This window comes from Oryctolagus cuniculus, chromosome 13 (assembly GCF_964237555.1).
Source record: "Oryctolagus cuniculus chromosome 13, mOryCun1.1, whole genome shotgun sequence".
NCBI classification, from domain to species: domain Eukaryota; kingdom Metazoa; phylum Chordata; class Mammalia; order Lagomorpha; family Leporidae; genus Oryctolagus; species Oryctolagus cuniculus.
The window spans coordinates 51,264,642-51,282,833 of NC_091444.1; the positions used below are offsets into that span (position 1 = coordinate 51,264,642).

An 18,192-nucleotide genomic window follows, 5' to 3' on the forward strand; every position below is an offset into this window, starting at 1 on the left:
AGTACATTTTTTCAGCCCACCTGCATTGAGCTAGACATTGAACACTTTAAGTGTACGTTTGTCGTTTGTTGAGAATGAATTCCTACAAGACTCCTGTGAAGGCAGCACACAGCATAAGGCTCTGTCTGCAGCTACATTTTCGGCAGCATCACTGCTGCCGAATCTTATTCCTGGAAGAGAAAGAGAAGGCACCAAACAGATTTAAAGCAGTTCTTGATCATTATTTTTAAAGAATAATTTTACAATGAATATATGATATTTTATCTTTAAAAACACTGATTCATTTAAAAGGCAAAATTGCAGAGAGAGAGAGAGAGAGAGACAGAGACAGAGACAGAGACATCTTCCATTTGCTAGTTTATTTCCCAAAAGCCTGCAACAACATGGGCTCATTCAGGCCAAAGACAGGAGCTTAGAACTCCATCTAGCTCTTTCATGAGAGTAGCAGGGGCCCAATTACTCGTTCCATCTTCTGCTGTCATCCCAGGCACTTTAGCAGGGAACTGGATTAGAAGTGGAGCTGGCAGGACTTGAACAAGTGCTCTGATAAGGGATAACAACATTGCAACCAGTGGCTTAACTTGCTACACCACAATGCTGCCCCCTTTGACAGTCCTTTGACAAACATTTTCTGGAAAGTCCTGACCCACACATCTGCAAATAAACTGTAACTTTTAAATCCTGAGATTCAAGATCAGTGCTGGAATTTGGCTCTGTTTGGATGGTCCAAGGAGCTTGCTGTCTAATATAACATAATCTGAGCATCATGCTTGATTTTCAATGATCTTAGTGGCCACATTTTTTTAAATTTAAAAAGAAACAAAAGAGCTTCATTTGAACACTACATTTAATTCAGCCTGTTATATCCAAAATATTAATTCAGCACGTAAACAGCATAAAATATTAATAATGTATTATTTTACACTCTATTTTCATTGGAAATCTTTAGAAATCCTATATGTATTCTACATTTTCAGCACATTTTAATTTGAGCTAGCCATTTGTCAAGTGCTTAATAGCTGCATGTGTCCAGGGGCTACTGTACTGGACAGTACAAGTCCAATAGTAGAAATTTTGCTGCAGGAAAAAGGAAAAGCTCAAAGAGATTATAATGAAAATAGGAACTTACAATAGAGACCTCATACATGTGACCTCCCTAGGTGAGAACAACTAGGGGCACTTTGTCAAATTTCTTACTCTTAAAATATGTGTAAACCTGTACTAATGTGTGTGTGTGTTATTTTAAGGGCCAGCAGTGACAACACCCAGGCCAGATGCAGAACAGATCCAAGCCTGTTGGAATCCACTGCTCAGGAAAACCTGTGCATGTCCCTCACCAGGCGAGACTGGCTTCTGCAGGAAAAGCAGCAACTACAGGTGAGCATGTGAAGAGTCTTCAAGAAAGAGGACAGGATTTTTCTTATGTAGTTAATCCAGATGCAGAAAAGTGTGTCTTGGCTTTGCTTGAATGTAGCAATTAGAGCCTTGGCCATCTACGCAGAGTACAGAAAGAAGAGGTGGTAGGGAATGACAGCTAGAGGGCGTGTACCAATCTCATTACAAATGAGGGGTTGAAAGCTCAGCAGCGTTTGTGCCTGTATCTGATTTTCTTCATTACCTGCTGAATATGCTTTCCTTGTCTCCCAGGCCAATTTGTCACCTCTTATCATTTTGACCTTTAGGAGCTTCCCTTGAAAGACATCTGTGCTGTGAGGCTATGAGAATCTTTTATGGAAATGCCGGTGATGGTGGATAGTGAGCAGCAGTTAGGAGACAGAGTTTTTGAGCTGGGCAAGGTGGGTATGTCTAGAATGCCTAACGGCTACATGGTGGGCCTAGAGTACTGGATGGAAGTTGGCTAAAAAGCACACAGGGGCTTGAACTCTGGGTAGAGAACTGAGGATGAGGCAGAGACCAGTTGGGAGTTGTGGAGGCTGACAGGGAGCCCCAGAGACAGGGAAACCTGGAGCTGGGTCCACAGATCTTGAACCTTGAGGCCTGAAGAAAGAATGGGGAGTGGCAGGGAGACATTGATTAGAGGCAGCAGGACTCCGTGGCAAGAGTGTTTGCCTTGGAACTGAATAGCTGAATGAATCTGGACACATTATGGAAGCCTGGACAATTTCCGTCCCCATGAAGAGTGTGATTATCAGCTGAGTGTGCCTCACACAAATTGCTCTGGTAACAAGGTGGCAGGGGGAGGCAAAAGTCATCACAATGCCAAAATATTCCCCAATAAACAGAGTAGTTATATATTCAGTTAGCATCTTTGTAAAGTTTAGACATGTGGAAATGCTAAGTCCCGTTCTGAGTTTTCAGTAGTATACATAAATTTAACGTCCATATAATTCCTGAGAATGTCACAGTGTATAGAAAATAATTTTAGTCCCAGGTACTTATTTTTTGAGGCATTCTGTGCTGTATCTTAGTGCTAGCAGCACTCTGGGAATGATACCAGAATATGCATGTATTCAATAAGTGTTTATTGAGTGTCTGCTATGTGCCGGACACAGTTGGAAATGCTCAGGATTCCTGTGGAGCTTAGGTTCCACTGTGAGTGGGGGTGGGAAGATAGATAATAAATGATAAACAATAAATACCCACATTAGATACCTACTATGTTCTAGTGTGGTAAGAACTATAATGCCTAGACCATGATCATGGGGAATTGTGTCTGCTCCTCATTGCGATTGAAGCAAACCTTTGAGAGCAGAGGAGAAGTAGGCCTTGCAGTTGTTTCTGTTAGATCTTTCTGGGCAGAGGGGCAGTCATGTGAAGGTCTGGGTTGTGGGAGTATATTCAGCTGTGGCCAGGAGTGGTGTAATGGGCAGGGAGAATAGTGCATGTGTGGAGGGGATCCAGAAACAAAAGGGGCCTTGTGGGTTTGAGAGGCTTAGGCTTGCCAGTGATTACAGCAGGGAGCCATGGATGGTTTTGAGCAGCAAAATGATGCAATCAGAACACAGTTTAATAATTGTTTTGATTTCTGTGTAATATGGTATAGCATCACTTTGGAAAGCAATATAGTGGTCCTTCAAGAAATTAAAAGCAGATTCACCATGGGATCCAGCAATTCTATTTCTGGGTATATACACCCAAGTTGAAAGCATGAACTAAATAGATATTTGTATATCCATGTTCAGAGCAGCATTATTCACAATAGCCAAAAGACAGAACCCATACCCATCCAAATAGTCACCAATGGATGAATGAATAAATTGTCATAAAGTCATACAATGGAATATTAGCATTGAAAGCAAATTTTGACACCTGCTGCAATTTGGACGAATTTTCAGAATATTATGCCAAGTGAAATAAGTTAGTAATGATAGGACAAATGTTGTATGGTTACATTTATTTGACGTACTTAGAGTAGGCTAATTCATACAGACAGAAAAAAGTAGGGTAGATGTCAGGGATTACATAGGGAAGGGAATGGGAATGATATTTCAGTTTTGCAATATGAAATGAGGCAGAGGATCCAAGGTGGTGGCATATGGAGGGAGATTACTACTTTAGTTAGAAGATAGTTTTTAAAAAGTGGAGAGTGCAGTCTTAGGGAAGATTAGAGAGAAAGTGGCAGAGAAAATTCCATGCAAATCAGGATGCTGTGGACCTATGTGAAGGGTGTGGACATGCACAACTCAGAACCCCAGTGCCAAGAACCTCAGCACCAGCTCTGGAGTGAGGTGAGACCAGTCTGCAGCAGCCCAAGCCACTAGAGATAAGGCTGTGGGAAGAGGCTGGTGGGCATCCAGCATGGAGCCCTGTAAGGGACAGAGTAGCTGACAAACTAGAGGAGAAAAAAAAGGGGGGCACATTTTTCTCTCCCTGACCACCCTGTAACAAGATGAGAGAGTGCGGGTGTTATTCTGGACATAAGTAACTGCTGTGCCAGCTTGAGTCCATGAGCCCAGCAATTAGCCTAGCAGAGATGCTTGAGGCTGGCTGGTAGAACTGACAGGAGGCTGGGTGCTTGTAACTTTGGGAGGCTTGTGTGTTGGGACTGTGAAAACATTGTGACTATGTGGGAGGGTGCAGGGTGTGGCTAGGAATTTGGTAAGTCACTGTGGGTAGTTCCACATGCTTGGGGTTCCCTAATTTCCTGGCGAGGCTCATTGTTGCGGAATCTGTGCTTGCATCGAGGACTACATGGATACTTCAAGAGGTTCTTGTGGTGATCTGGACAAATATATCCACTGGGTCAAGTGCCGAGGCTCTGGTCTCCTTTGAGGAGAGGTGGAGAGTGTGAGACTATGCCAGCAGAGAAGAACAAACCTCCCCTTTGATAGAAAAAAAAAAGATTTACCATGCCCAACCTGGGCATCACCTTGGACACTCCCTTCACACTGGAGCACTGAACAGAGCATCCTGGACACACCAACCACACGCCTGTAGGTATTCACTGAAAAAGCAGCACTAAGCCACAGCGGATTAGTCCAAAGATAAAAGCCATCACAAGAAAAAAACAAAACAAAACAAAAAAGAAACCAACAAGTATCTCCACCAATAATGAATAATAAACACAGCAATTCAAGAAACAAGAATAAGGAAGACAACATGCCCCAAAAGAACACAACACTTCAATACTAGAATGTGAAGATGAAGAGACTGAAGAAATGCCAGAAATGGAATTCAAAGATTGATCATAGGTTACATAAAAGTAATCAGAAGCAAAACAGGAACTAATGAAATCCACACATGACATGAAAGAAAAAATCTCCCATGAAATTGAGATCTTAAAGAGAAATCAAAATGAAATCTTGGAAATGAAGAATTAAATACAACAAATAAAAAAGCCTTAACAACAGCCTCGGTGCAGCAAAAGAAAAACTATTTGAGTTGCAAGACAAATCACTGCTATTTTTACAGTCAGACCAAAAAAAATTAGAAAACTAAAAAACACTATTGGAGATCTATGGGATACTATCAAATAGCCCAACATACAGGTCTTAGGAGTTCCTGAAGGTGTGGAAAGAGAGTATGGATTAGAAGGCATTTTTAGTGAAATAATTACAGAAAACATCACTAATTTGGAGAAAGAAAGGGACATCCAAGTACAGGAAGCACATAGAACTCCTAATAGAAATCACAAGAAAAGACCTTCATCATGATACATGATTCTAAAATGTTCATGAGAGAAACACCAAATTACTGTCAGAGGATCTCCAATCAGACTCACAGCTGAATTCTGATCAAGAACCCTAAAGGCTAGGAGAGAATGGCAAGATATAGTCCAAGGCTTAAGAGAAAAAAAAAATGTCAACCCAGAATACTGTACCCTGCAAAGTTCTCATTTATGAATGAAAGTGAAATAAAGACCTTCTATAACAAACAGAAATTGAAAGAATTTGTCACCACCTGTCCAGTCTTACAAAAGATAATTAAGGATGTGCTACACAGAAACACAGAAACATGGTCATCACTAGGGAAGAAGAGGAAGGCAGAAAAAGTACTTTTACTCCCAGTAAAATCACAAAAGAAATCCAAAGTAAACAACAGGTATATTTATGGAAAAATTGCAGGGCAAAGTCATTAGTTATCAATTGTCACCTAGAATGTAAATGGTCTCAACTTTTCAGTTAAAAGATATGGATTGGCTGAATGAATTAAACAACAAAACCCATGTATTTGCTGCCTACAAGAAACACATCTCACCAAAAAAGATGTATGCAGACTGAAAATGAAAGGATGGAAAAAGATACTCCATGCTAACAGAAACCAAAAAAGAGCTGGTGCAGCCATATGGTAGACAAAATAGACTTTTAAAAAAAATTATTTATTTATTTATTTGAAAGAGTTACACAGAAAGGGAGGAGAGGCAGAGAGAAAGAGAGGAGAGGTTTCCACCTTCTGGCTCACTCCCCAAATGGCCACATTGACTGGAGCTTTAGCCAATCTGAAGTCAGGAGCCTGGAGCTTCCTCTGGGTCCCCGGGGTGGGTGCAGGGGCCCAAGGGTTTAGGCCATCTTTTGCTTTCTGAGGACATAGCAGAGATCTGGATCAGAAGTGGAGCAGCCGGGACCCAAACCAGCACCCATATGGAACGCCGGCACTGCAAGCAGTAGCCCTGCCCTCTACACCACAGCACCGACCCCGACAAAATAGACTTTAACACAAAAACTGTTGACTGAGACAAAGAAGGTCACTATGTAACAATTAAGGGATCAATTCAACAAGAAGATGTTACTATTATAAACATCTATACACCTAATTAGAGGGCACCTGGCTATTTCAAAGAAATGTTAATAGATCTAAAGGGAGACATAGACACCTATTACAACAGTAATAGATGACTTCAGTACCCCACTTTCAGCAATGGATAGATCAACAAGGCAGAAAAGCAGCAAGGAAACAGCAGAGTTAATTGACATTATTGACCAAATGGACTTAACAGATATCTACAGAACTTTCCATCCTACAGCCACAGAATACACATTTTTCTCACAAGTATATGGGAATTTCTCTAGGATTGACCATACACTAGACCATAAAGTAAGTCTCAGAAAATTAAAAAAAATCAAAATCATACCATGCATCTTCTCTGACCACAATAGAATGAAGCTGGATATCAACAACTCAGGATTCTCTAGAACATATACAAACACATGGATACTTAACAACATGCTCCTGAATGAACAGTGGGTCATTGAAGAAATCAAAAGAGAAATCAAAAAATTTCTGGAAACAAATGAAGATGACAATACAATATATCAAAACTCATGGGATACAGCAAAAGCAGTGTTAAGAGGAAAGATTATAGCAATCGGTGCCTACATCAAGAAATTGGAAAGGCACCAAATAAGTGAGCTATCAATGTATCTCAAGGACCTAGGAAAACAACAGCACACCAAACCTGAAAGTAGCAGGACAAAATAAATAATTAAAATTAGAGAAGAAATAACCAAAATTGAAACAATCAAACAAACAAAAAAAAAACAAATGATCAGCAAAATGTAAAGCTGGTTTTTTGAAAAAATAAACAAAATTGACACAGCATTGGCCCAACTAACCAAAAAAAGAGAGAGAAGATCCAATCAATAAAATAAGAGATGAAAAAGGAAATGTAACAGCAGACCCCACAGAAATAAAAAGAATCATCAGAAATTACTGCAAAGAGCCATATGCCACAAACCAAGACAACTAGAAGAAATGGATTGATTCCTGGACACAAACAACCTACATAAAAATTCAGCCATGAAGACATAGAAAGCCTAAATAGACCTATAACCAAGATGGAAATTGAATCAGTAACAAAGACCTTCCCTAAAAAGTAAAGCTCAGGACTGAATAGCTATACTGCTGAATTCTGCCAGACATTTAAGGAATCCTCCCAAATTCTTTCTATGAAGCCAGCATCACCTTAATTCCTAAAATTGAAAGAAGCAACAGAGAAAGAGAACTATAGGCCCATTTCTCTAATGAACATAGATGCAAAAATCCTCAACAAAATTCTAGCCAATTGAATCCAACAATGAGAAGGATCATTCACCCAGACCAAGTGGGCTTTATCCCTGATATCCAGGGATGATTCAACTTATGCAAATCAATCAATGTGATACATCACATTAATGAACTGAAGAACAAAAATCATATGATTATCTCAATAGATGCAGAGAAAGCATTTGATAAAATACAATACCCTTTCATGATGAAAACTCTAAGCAAATTAGGTATAGAAGGAACATTTCTTAACACAGTCAAGGCAAACTATGACAACCCCATGGCCAGCATCCTATGGAATGGGGAAAAGTTGGAAGTATTCCCACTGAGATCCGGAACCAGATGAGGATACCCACTCCCACCATTGCTATTCAATATAGTCCTGGAAGTTTTAACCAGAGCCATTAGGAAAGAAAATGAAATCAAAGAGATACAAATTGGGAAGGAGGAAGTCAAAGTATCCCTATTTGCAGGTGACATGATTTTATGTATAGGGGATCCAAAAACTTCCACTAAAAGACTATTTGAACTCGTAGAAGAGTTTGGTAAAGTAGCAGGATATAAAATCAATGCACAAAAATCAACAACCTCTGTATAAACAGACAATGCCATGGCTGACAACCAAAGATGTCAAAGACCTCTATGGTAATTATAAAATATTAAAGAAAAAATAGAAGATACAAAAAATGGGAAAATCTTCCATGTCCATGGATTGGAAGAGTCAATATCATCAAAATGTCTATTCTTCCAAAAGCAGTTTACAGATTCAATGTGACACCAATCAAAATACTAAGGACATTCTTCTCAGATATAGGAAAAATGATGCCAAAATTTGTATGGAAACACAGGAGACCCCAAATAGCCAAAGCAATCTTATACAACAAAAACAAGGCTGGAGGCATCACAATACCAGATTTGAAGACATACTACAGGGAAGTCTTAATGAAAATAGCCTGGTACTACTACTACTAATAATAAAAAAAACAGATGGATAGACCAGTGGAACAGAATAGACATGCCAGAAATCAATCCAAGCATCTACAATCAACTCATATTAACAAAGGAGCCAAAATCAGTCCCTGGAGCAATGACAGTGTCTTCAACAAATGGTGCTGGGAAAACTGGATCTTCACATGCAGAAGAATGAAGCAAGACCCCTACCTTACACCTTACACAAAAATCCATTCAAAACGGATTAAAGTCCTAAATCTGTGACCCAATACCATCAAATTATTAGAGGATATTGGGGAAAACCCTGTCAGATATGTGCACAGGCAAAGACTTCATGGAAAAGACCCCAGAGGCATAGGCAATCAAAGCCAAAATTGACAAATGAGATTAATTCAAATTGAGAGGCTCTGCACTGCAAAGAAACAATCAGCAAAGAGGCAACCTACAGAATGGGAGAAATTATTTGCAAACTATGCAACTTATGAAGGGTTAATAACCAGAATATATAAAGAGATCAGTAAACTCCACAACAACAAAACAAACAACCCAGTTAAGAATTGGGCAAAGGACTTAGACAGGCATTTATCAAAAGAGGAAATCCAGATGGCTAAACAGACATTCGAAAAAGTGCTCAAGATCAATAGCTGTCGGGGGAATTTAAATTAAAACCACAATGAGAGGGGCTGGCGCTCTGGCACAGCAGGTAAAGCCACCACCTGCGGTGCTGGCATCCCATAAGGGCGCCGGTTCAAGACCCGGCTCTCCACTTCCGATCCAGCTCTCTGCTATGGCCTGGGAAAGCAGTAGAAGATGGCCCAAGTCCTTGGGCCCCTGCACCCACATAGGAGACCTGGAGGAAGCTCCTGGCTCCTGGCTTCAGATCGGCACAGCTCTGGCCATTGAGGCCATCTGGGGAGTGAACCAGTGGATGAAAGACTCTCTCTGTCTCTCTCTTTCTCTGTCCCTCCTCTCTCTGTGTAACTCTGACTTTCAAGCAAAATAAATAAATATTAAAAAAAAAAACGCAATGCGGTTTCGCCTCACCCCATTAGAATGGCTTTCATACAGAAATCAATAAACAACAAATGCTGGCGAGAATTTGGGGAAAAAGGTACCCTAATCCTGTGTTGGTGGGAATGTAAACTGATAAAGCCGCTAAGGAAGACAGTATGGAGATACCTCAGAGATCTGAATATAGACCTGCCATATGACCCAGCTATGTTACTCTTGGGAATTTATTCAAGGGAAATGATATCAGCTTATGATAGAGTTATCTATACCCCCATGTTTATTGCAGCTCAATCGCAATAGCTAAGAGCTGGAATCAACCCAAATGCCTGTCAGCTGAAAACTGGATAAAGAAATTATGGGATATGTACATCATGGAATACTACACAGTGGTTAAAAAAATGAAATCTGGTCACTTGAAACAAAATGGATGAAACTGGAAAACATCATACTTAGTGAAATAAGCCAGTCCCAAAGGGACATATACTATATGTTCTCCCTGACCTGTGATAACTAGTACAGAACCTAAAAGGTAATCTGTAGAAGTGAAATGGACACTTTGCAAAGCAATAACTTTGAACAACCCTTGTCTCAACTGTTGAAATACAGTTTTTTTCATACTATGTGTTCATCTCTTTATTTAACATAGAGTTAATCATATGTGTATAAACTAATTGAAAATAGATCTTAGTAAAAAAATAAGAGTGGGAATAGGAGAGGGAAGAGGAAGAGGGGTAGCAGAGTAGATGGGTGGGCTGGTAGAGTGGGAAGAATCACTATGTTCCAAAATTTGTAATTATGAAATATATGAAGCTTTTATTCCTTAAGTAAAAGGTTTCTGGGAAAAAAGATGAAATGAGTTCCTGAGGTAGATGATGGCAGAACCATGTGAATGTCCATATTACCACAGAACTGGACACCTGAAATTTTCAAGATGCTAAATTTTATATTATGTGCATTATAACCAATTTACAGATGAGAGAAAAATGTTTTCCAAACAGTCTATATTTTTCATTCAAAGTACTATCAACATCTTAGGCAGAAAAATTATGTACTCTATAGGGAAGTTTGCAAATCATTCCCCATCCTGGTGTCCTACCATACTAAATGCCAGAGTTTTGTTTTACTTCAGTTGACAAAATTAAAGGAAAGAAAAGGGTAAGGTGTTGGAAACTCAAGGCGGTTGCAAACAAGTTAGTTGACAGACATTGTCAATTATCCTTTAATCTTGGAATTGTGGGGAAAATGGAAGCATTTTTTTTCTTAGAACATCTTAGTGGTAGATCCTCAGTACTGTATCCTCCCTAAATCCCCTCCCACATTGAAAGTGTATTCAGGAAGTGGAAGCTGTAGGTGATTGGAAACTTGGGGCTGAGAGATGATAAATAAGAATTGGGGAGGATCTCAGGATTACAGTGGTGCTCTTATCAGTGTGAAGCCAATGCAGGAAACACAGGAGTATGTTAATTAAAAGAGTCCAAATTTAAATTCAGAATGATATGGTAAGTGAGGTGATCATCTGATATCACTGTGCACTCAATGGGTGTTCAGTTACCTGTGGCTTGTTTTATTCATTGATTGGATAATACTGTATGATTATGTAAGTTTCAGTTGGCTATCTTAGTGAAGATTAGATGTACTTAATATTTTTGTGAACTTCAGACTGCATGAAACTATTTGTAGCATCTCCTTGTTTCTTCAGTCCTATAGACCTAAAAAGGAGTGATAGTAAAAAGAATTTCTCTATACAGTAAATTTCATGTTTTGGAACAGTCCAAGCAAGGATGATTTGCTTTTCTTGTCTTGATCTGTGGCTAGTATTATGCAGTTAACTCTTGGGTCAAGTGCATGGCACTTGCTGCCCTGTGTTCTAGCTCTTCCATCTGCGATGAAGCCAGCCACTAATGTGCTGGGGGCTTTCAAGTCAAATTGTTGGCTCGCTCCTCGTATTCATTTAATGCTTGGGAGAGAATGCCTTTCCATATGCCAACTCATCAGAAATACAAAGCTGGCATCATTTTTCCAGTTCAGCAAGTCTCCTAAAATCTGCCTGCCTCAGATGAGGAACTTTGTGGCTCTTGTGCATATGGCCGACTCTCATTTAAATGAGTCATTATCTGCGGAGCAGTTTGCTATGAGCAGGGTTAATTTATAAAATCTGGTCTCTTCATTCTCTATAGAAAGAAATTGAATCTCTCCAAGCAAGGATGTCTGTGCTGGAAGCAAAAGATCAGCAGCTGCGACAGGAAATAGCAGATCAAGAGCAGCAACTCCAGTGGCAGGGCTGTGATTTGATGTCCCTGCTGGGCCAGCTGTCCCCTGGCCAGCTGCAGGACATTAGCAAAGCCTTGCGGGATACCCTGGACTCAGCCAATCAGGTTCCTTTCTGTGTGGAGCCACCTGAAACCATAAAGAGGTACTGGTCATTTTCTAAATAACTTTCTCTAAAGATTATTTGTTTGTTTGTTTGTTAGAAAGGTAGAGTGGCAGAGAGAGAGAGAGAGAGAGAGAGAGAAAGAGATTGAGAGATCTTCCATCTGTTGGTTCATTCCTCAAATGTCTGCAACAGCTGGAATATATGCATATATATTATATGTTATGTAATACATATAATATATGCATATGGAATATATGCATATATATTATATGCTATATTATATATATGATATATGTAACATATATGTGTTATATGCAGCACCTTACCCACTGAGCCGAATGTCCACACCTCACTGTCTTTTTGTTTTGGGGGTCATGATCAAAATCAGCAGTTTAAATGGACTTTTCCTATGTGCATTTTGGAGCAAATAACTTAGTAGAAGCTATCCAAGCTGCCTGTGTACATGTGCTAGGCTAAGAGCATGAGTCAGGAACTTCATCAAGGACTCCCATGTGTGTGGCAAGAACCCAAGTACTGGGACCATCACCTGCTACCTCCCAGGTATATTAGCAGAAATATGTATTGGAAGCTGAAGCAAGACTTAAACCTGGGCACTCTGATCTGGGATGTGGGCATGCCATGTGGAGGCTTAAAGTGTTTTGGCACCATACCCACTCCCCTAACTGATTTTGGATTGCTCATCTCTTTGACCTGTTTATTGAAATTATTTTGCCTGTATTGTCTCATCTTTAGTTTTTCGGTAGTAAGTATTTTTCAGTGGAAGCACTATCATTTTGGGGGTGGGGGGTAAAGTCTTCACTGTGTGGGGCATCCTGAGCATTGCAAGTTATTTCCTACCCTGCCCACCCAGCTCACTACATGCCAGCACCTTTTCCCATTCTTATAAGCACCCTCTTCATTTACAAACACCCCCATGAACACTCTCTTTCCCTTTGAAAACTACTGGAGTTCAATTGGTTAGAAATTCCGATGCCAATAGTTGCTAAGGATGGCTCATTGGAGAGAGGTAAATGAACTACACTTTTCACCAAAGTAGATGTGTGCTATCATTCCAGGGATTGGGGTGGGTATTGTGCTGCAGTAGGTTAAGCCACCACTCGGGATGCCTGAGTTCTCTATTAAAGTGCTGGTGTGAGTCCTGGCTACTCTACTTCTGATCCAGTTATTGCTAAAACATCTTGGAGGAACAAATGATGACTTCAAGTTTCAGGTTCCTGGCTTCAACCTGGCCAAGAAATGGCTGGGGTGGGTATTTGGGCAGTGAATCAACAAATGGGAGACATTTTGTTGCTTGGGCCAGTGTTTTTCAATAACTGTTCAGGATTCCGTTCTTAATTTTTGCTATGAATTATTGGTTGTCATTAGGAAAATGCAGACTAGGAGGTATATTCTGTAGGTGACTCAGCTAGATGAGTACCTTTTAGATACAACAAAAGCTGACTTTGTTGTTAATGGAAACGATCTTAGGTTGAAAGGAGAGATCAGGACAAATTGTGAAATAGGGAAATAATGAAATTTTATGAAAGAGGTTTCAGAGACTAGTATTGTTTTAAAATCCTGGATAAATGAACCACTCAACCTTATAACTATTATTATCATCACCCACAAAGATCTTCAAAAAGGCTATTACAAACTCAGAGTGCTGTCTCCAGAAAAGTGGCTTCTGATTTACTCATCTCGAATTCATGCAAGTGCATAGGGAAGAATAAGTGACACATGAGCTTGCAAAGAACCTTCTTAACAGCACTTGGCATTTCTGAGGGTGTCACTGGTGGAGACTCCTGTGTGCATGTGGAAGCCATCATCTTTTAGTGTAGCTTGTTGGGAATCTGCCAGCCAGGATTATTGCAGGACTTGGTTTGGGGCCAAGAAGACTCAATGTCTTAGAAATGGTTATTTATTTATTTCATTTATTTCACCAGCAGAGATAGAGATGTATCTGCCATCTGCTGATTGTCTTCCCAAACTTCCGCAACAGCTAGGCCTGGGTCAAGTCAAATCCAGGAGAGGGGAATTCAGTCGAAGTCTCCCACATGAGTGGCAGAAACCCAAGTACTTTAGCCATCACATGCTGTCTCCCAGGATGTGCATTAGCAGGAAGATAGAATCAAGAGAGGAGTCGGACTCAAACCCAATGTGGGATGTGGATGTTATGTACAGCACCTTAGCCACTGAGCCAAATGTCCACACCTCACTGTCTTTTTGTTTTGGGGGTTATGATCAAAATCAAAGCAGCAGTTTAAATTGACTTTTCCTATGTGCATTTTGGAGCAAATAACTTAGCAGAAGGGCATGACAAGCAGAGCTATCCAAGCTGCCTTTTGAGTAAAGGCCACAAACATGGTTTCTTCCAGTAGACAAAAGGAGAACATTGTTTTAAGCACTTGGAGAATTGGGAATTCTACAGTATGGAAATGGACAGAACAGGGGTATGCTAATGAATAGGAGCCACTTACAAGACATGTCCATTTGATTTTCCCTCATCTCAGAGATTCCAACACCTGAGCTTTAAAAAGCTCTTGTAGGCTGGCGCCGCGGTTCAATAGGCTAATCCTCTGCCTTGCGGCGCCAGCACACCAGGTTCTAGTCCCGGTCGGGGCGCCGGATTCTGTCCCAGTTGCCCCTCTTCCAGGCCAGCTCTCTGCTGTGGCCAGGGAGTGCTTGGGCTCTGCACCCCATGGGAGACCAGGAGAAGCACCTGGCTCCTAGCTTCGGATCAGCGCGGTGAGCCGCCTGCAGCGCGCCGGCCGCGGTGGCCATTGGAGGGTGAACCAACGGCAAAGGAAGACCTTTCTCTCTGTCTCTCTCTCTCACTGTCCACTCTGCCTGTCAAAACAAACAAACAAACAAACAAACAAAAACAAAACAAAACAAAAAAACTCTTGTTTTCTCTGGCAAGTCCTTCTCTGAAGAGTCTGGAAGAATGACTTAAAAATGAACTTAACTCTCCTCCAACTGGTTCCATCCCATGCTGATGCTACTCCTGCTTTCTAGAATGCTACTGGGATGTTGGGTGGGAACAGATCAGGGGTACAGTGAGAATGCCACTGCTTCTAAGGCTTTCCATGAGTCACATCCCTGTGTGGAGTGTGACATTCTGTGTTTATTTGGCATAAACTGGGAAAAAGGATTTGCAGCTGCCCTCTCCCTGGTGCCATTAACTCAGCCTCTTCTGACTTTTTGTTGGTTTTGTTCACCTCAAAAACCAGCAGAGGACAGCCTGTGACTTGGTCTCACCTGCATATGGCTCACCATGGAGTGAGGTCAGAACCATTAGAATCACAACAGGTGACATGGAGGGCTGCATTGGATGCGGTCAAACAGTCTTTAGAAATGCTTGAGTGGCTTGTGTTAGTCTGTGGTGGAGTTCTTCATTCCTCAGCTCTTGAGATTTTTCACGCTTCACGTGAAATGAGTTCTGGCAGCTTGTGGAAGGATTGTCTCTGGCTGGGCATTTGGAAGAAACATGTCACAACTTTTTACAAACCATGAAACAAATCCCACCTCTGGCTTACTGCAAAGCTGGCTAGGCTTTGGCTGCAGATTCTGGGATCCTTGCTGCACACCTGAATCGAGAGGGTGGTGGCCAGGCAGGACCTGGGCCTGCAGCACTTTCCTCCAGGAGCCAAACTGCCCAAGGCATGGGAGTGTGGGGCACGGCCTCTCAGGTAGCTGCAGGCATTCCTGCCACATCTATCAACTCCACAGTGCATGAACCAGGCTGATGTCAGGGCTCCTTGCCGGTGAGATTTGAAATAATGAAATGCAGCAGCTCACACTTGATGGGGAAAAAAAAATCAATAGTCCCATGTCCCCCTTAGATGCATATCTTATTAGAGGGAGAGGCCAAGCCTGATTTGGAGAACAGGCTCCGGAATCCAGGGGAGCACAGTAGAGATTCCCAGAAGGTTGCAGCAGGCACTGTGTGCAAGACTCAGCATCCCACTAAGGTCTTCCAGGGCTGTGAGGGGCAGCACAAAATTGGAGGGATGCAGAGAGTGCAGGGGATTCGCACCTGCAGCAGATCAGTGGGCAGTCCCTGGGCGGCTTCTCCAGTGTCCATGATTTCTGCCCTTTGTTCTCCTCCTCTGGGGTTCTTTTTGTCTGTACCTTCTCCCTGGTTGGTTTGTCAAAAACAATGGCTTTGTGGGCCTGGAGTGTTAGAGAATACAGCAGAGCGCTGTAAGTTACAGTTGCAGGAGATTCGAAACTTTCAACACAAATAAAAAGAGGACAGCTTGCTTTTCCCTGGAATTCATGAGCACAGCCATTCATTAGGGTCTGAATGATGTGAGTCTGACAGTTGTCTGAGGTCAGGCTTTAGATGTTAGCAGTATCCTAGGTGTTTGGACTCCTCTGTAGGTGTGTCCCCTCAACAATCATGTTTAGCCTGTTTGTCCTTCTCAGTTGGGTGGGTAATAATAATCAAACATTAATTCCAGTATCTCTAATGTTTAAAATGCTTGTTTTTGCTTATAATAATCCTATAGGGTATAAAAGGCAGTATATTGTTTTTATGCCTGTTCTGCAGATAAGGCTGCTGAGAGTCCAAACTCACACAGTAGAAAGTATCCTAATGGCTTTGGCCAATTTTTGATATGGGGGAGATGGTTGACATTGGTGGCTTGGGAGAGACCAGGGCTTGAGCTGAGTGCTTAAAGAAAAGAACTTAAGCCAGGCAGAGTTGGATCCCTGGGACCAGCCTGGGCCCCAGCAAAATACAGTGATGTCATTCTGGGGCGGTGATGGTTCTCTCTGTGACCTTAGAGAGCCTGGCGTCACTGGAGAGAGTTGGAGTCCAAGCATCTCTAAAATCCAGCAGCCCAGGAAGACAGAGCAAGCACCTGGCTCAAGCCCTGTGAGCAGTTGCAAAGAAAGCAATGCAGTGGAACAGGAACTGGAAGGAGTGAGGACTGGCCCCAGGACTAGAGGAATTGGTGTTACTCCTTTGATAAGGTGAAGGTTTGTCAACATAGTGTGAAGATCCCTTCTGGTTCTCAATCTTTGTGCATTTTAGGATTTTATGAAATAAAACTAAGAGGAGAAACAGTAATTCTGTTGCTAAGAGCCTCCAAATTCCCCCACAGAGCTCCCCAGGTGGACTGTGGTCATCACAGCCATGGGGCTCAGGCTCGTCCTTACCTAAGGGTGAGCATGAGGACTCCCACCTGAGCCGGAACTCCCCCAGCCACTGTGCAGAGGCGGAAATCGCCTCTCTGTTTGGTGTCCCCTCCTTTCGTCCGGAAAGTCTTCACGGTAAACGGTAGGAAAAGGCTACCAAACCACAACCTGGCAAAGAAGGAGAGGACTGGAAAATCTCTCCATCTGGATGAGTGTGGGTGCTGCTCGCTGGGAAACGAGTCCGCAAGACAACCGGACCCTCCTCCCCATTTCTCACGGAGCATGTTTGAGACACTCCAGGAAGGAATCCAGGCATACGCACTGTAAAAAGGCCTTATAAAATGTGCTGTGATTTTAAAAAGCACAGAACAGGGTATATGTCTTACAATACTACACTTTAGTATTGCACAAATTCCGTGTGCTTTCTTATCTTTTAGGAGTTTACAGCATGATCTGTTATTAGTAAGGTGACTCTTCGGCAGCTCATTTGTAGACTCATTCGTTGCTTTTATAAATTAAATATCAATTAAATTGTTTTCCCCTGGGACTCCCTGGCTTCTCAAAGATTGGAAATAGTCATCTGAAAATGACCCTCCCTAGTTCTTATGTTGTGGCTGCAAATCAGCTCTCATATTCAGGAATGCATGAGGCCTATTTTAAAAGTCTATATTCTGGTTACTTTTAGTTTCAATTATTATCACTTTGGGACATGTTCTGTACTTAATTTCTCTGTGGTTTTGATGTCTCCTAAAGTCCCCTGTTCCCTTTCATTAAATGTTTGCATTCTTTCCTATTCGTTGTATGATACTGCTCCTTGCTTACACTTTCCATTTGGTAACTGAATTCAGCAGACTAAACTCTTCTTCGTCTCTTCAGCTGGAATTCTGGAGAAAGCACAGAGGTGTAAGAGTCTCCCAGCAGAAGGTAGTTCTCCTGCTTAGACAGCCCTTTCTCCAGGGACTTGGGGGCCTGTCCCCGGATTGGAACACCTGCTCATTGCTTGCTGCGACTTCCATCACTTATGAGCCTGTTGTTTCCAAGCTGCTGAAGGTATGACTTATTTGCACTGTGCTGAGTGCTAGGCTTCTGGGATAACCCTAACCAGAACAGAACTTTTAGATTTCTTTAGATGCTTGCAGGGGAGTCTTGTGACTTATAAGTAATTGTCATTTATATAAACCATTCATTTTTTAATTTTTTTTGACAAGGCAGAGTTAGACAGTGAGAAAGAGAGAGACAGAGAGAAAGGTCTTCCTTTTCTGTTGGTTCAC

At 41.7% G+C, this 18,192-nt stretch overlaps 1 protein-coding gene across 2 annotated transcripts in view; it reads left to right on the forward strand.

The window, feature by feature from the left end:
• Positions 1 to 18,192, forward strand: part of DISC1 (DISC1 scaffold protein) — a 354,676-nt gene that overhangs the window by 83,408 nt on the left and 253,076 nt on the right. For both annotated transcript variants that reach the window (XM_008268257.4, XM_051821450.2), the window contains exons 5-6: positions 1,248 to 1,377; positions 11,583 to 11,818. In XM_008268257.4, the coding sequence (XP_008266479.1) occupies positions 1,248 to 1,377; positions 11,583 to 11,818 (366 nt within the window). The remainder of the gene's footprint in view (positions 1 to 1,247; positions 1,378 to 11,582; positions 11,819 to 18,192) is intronic.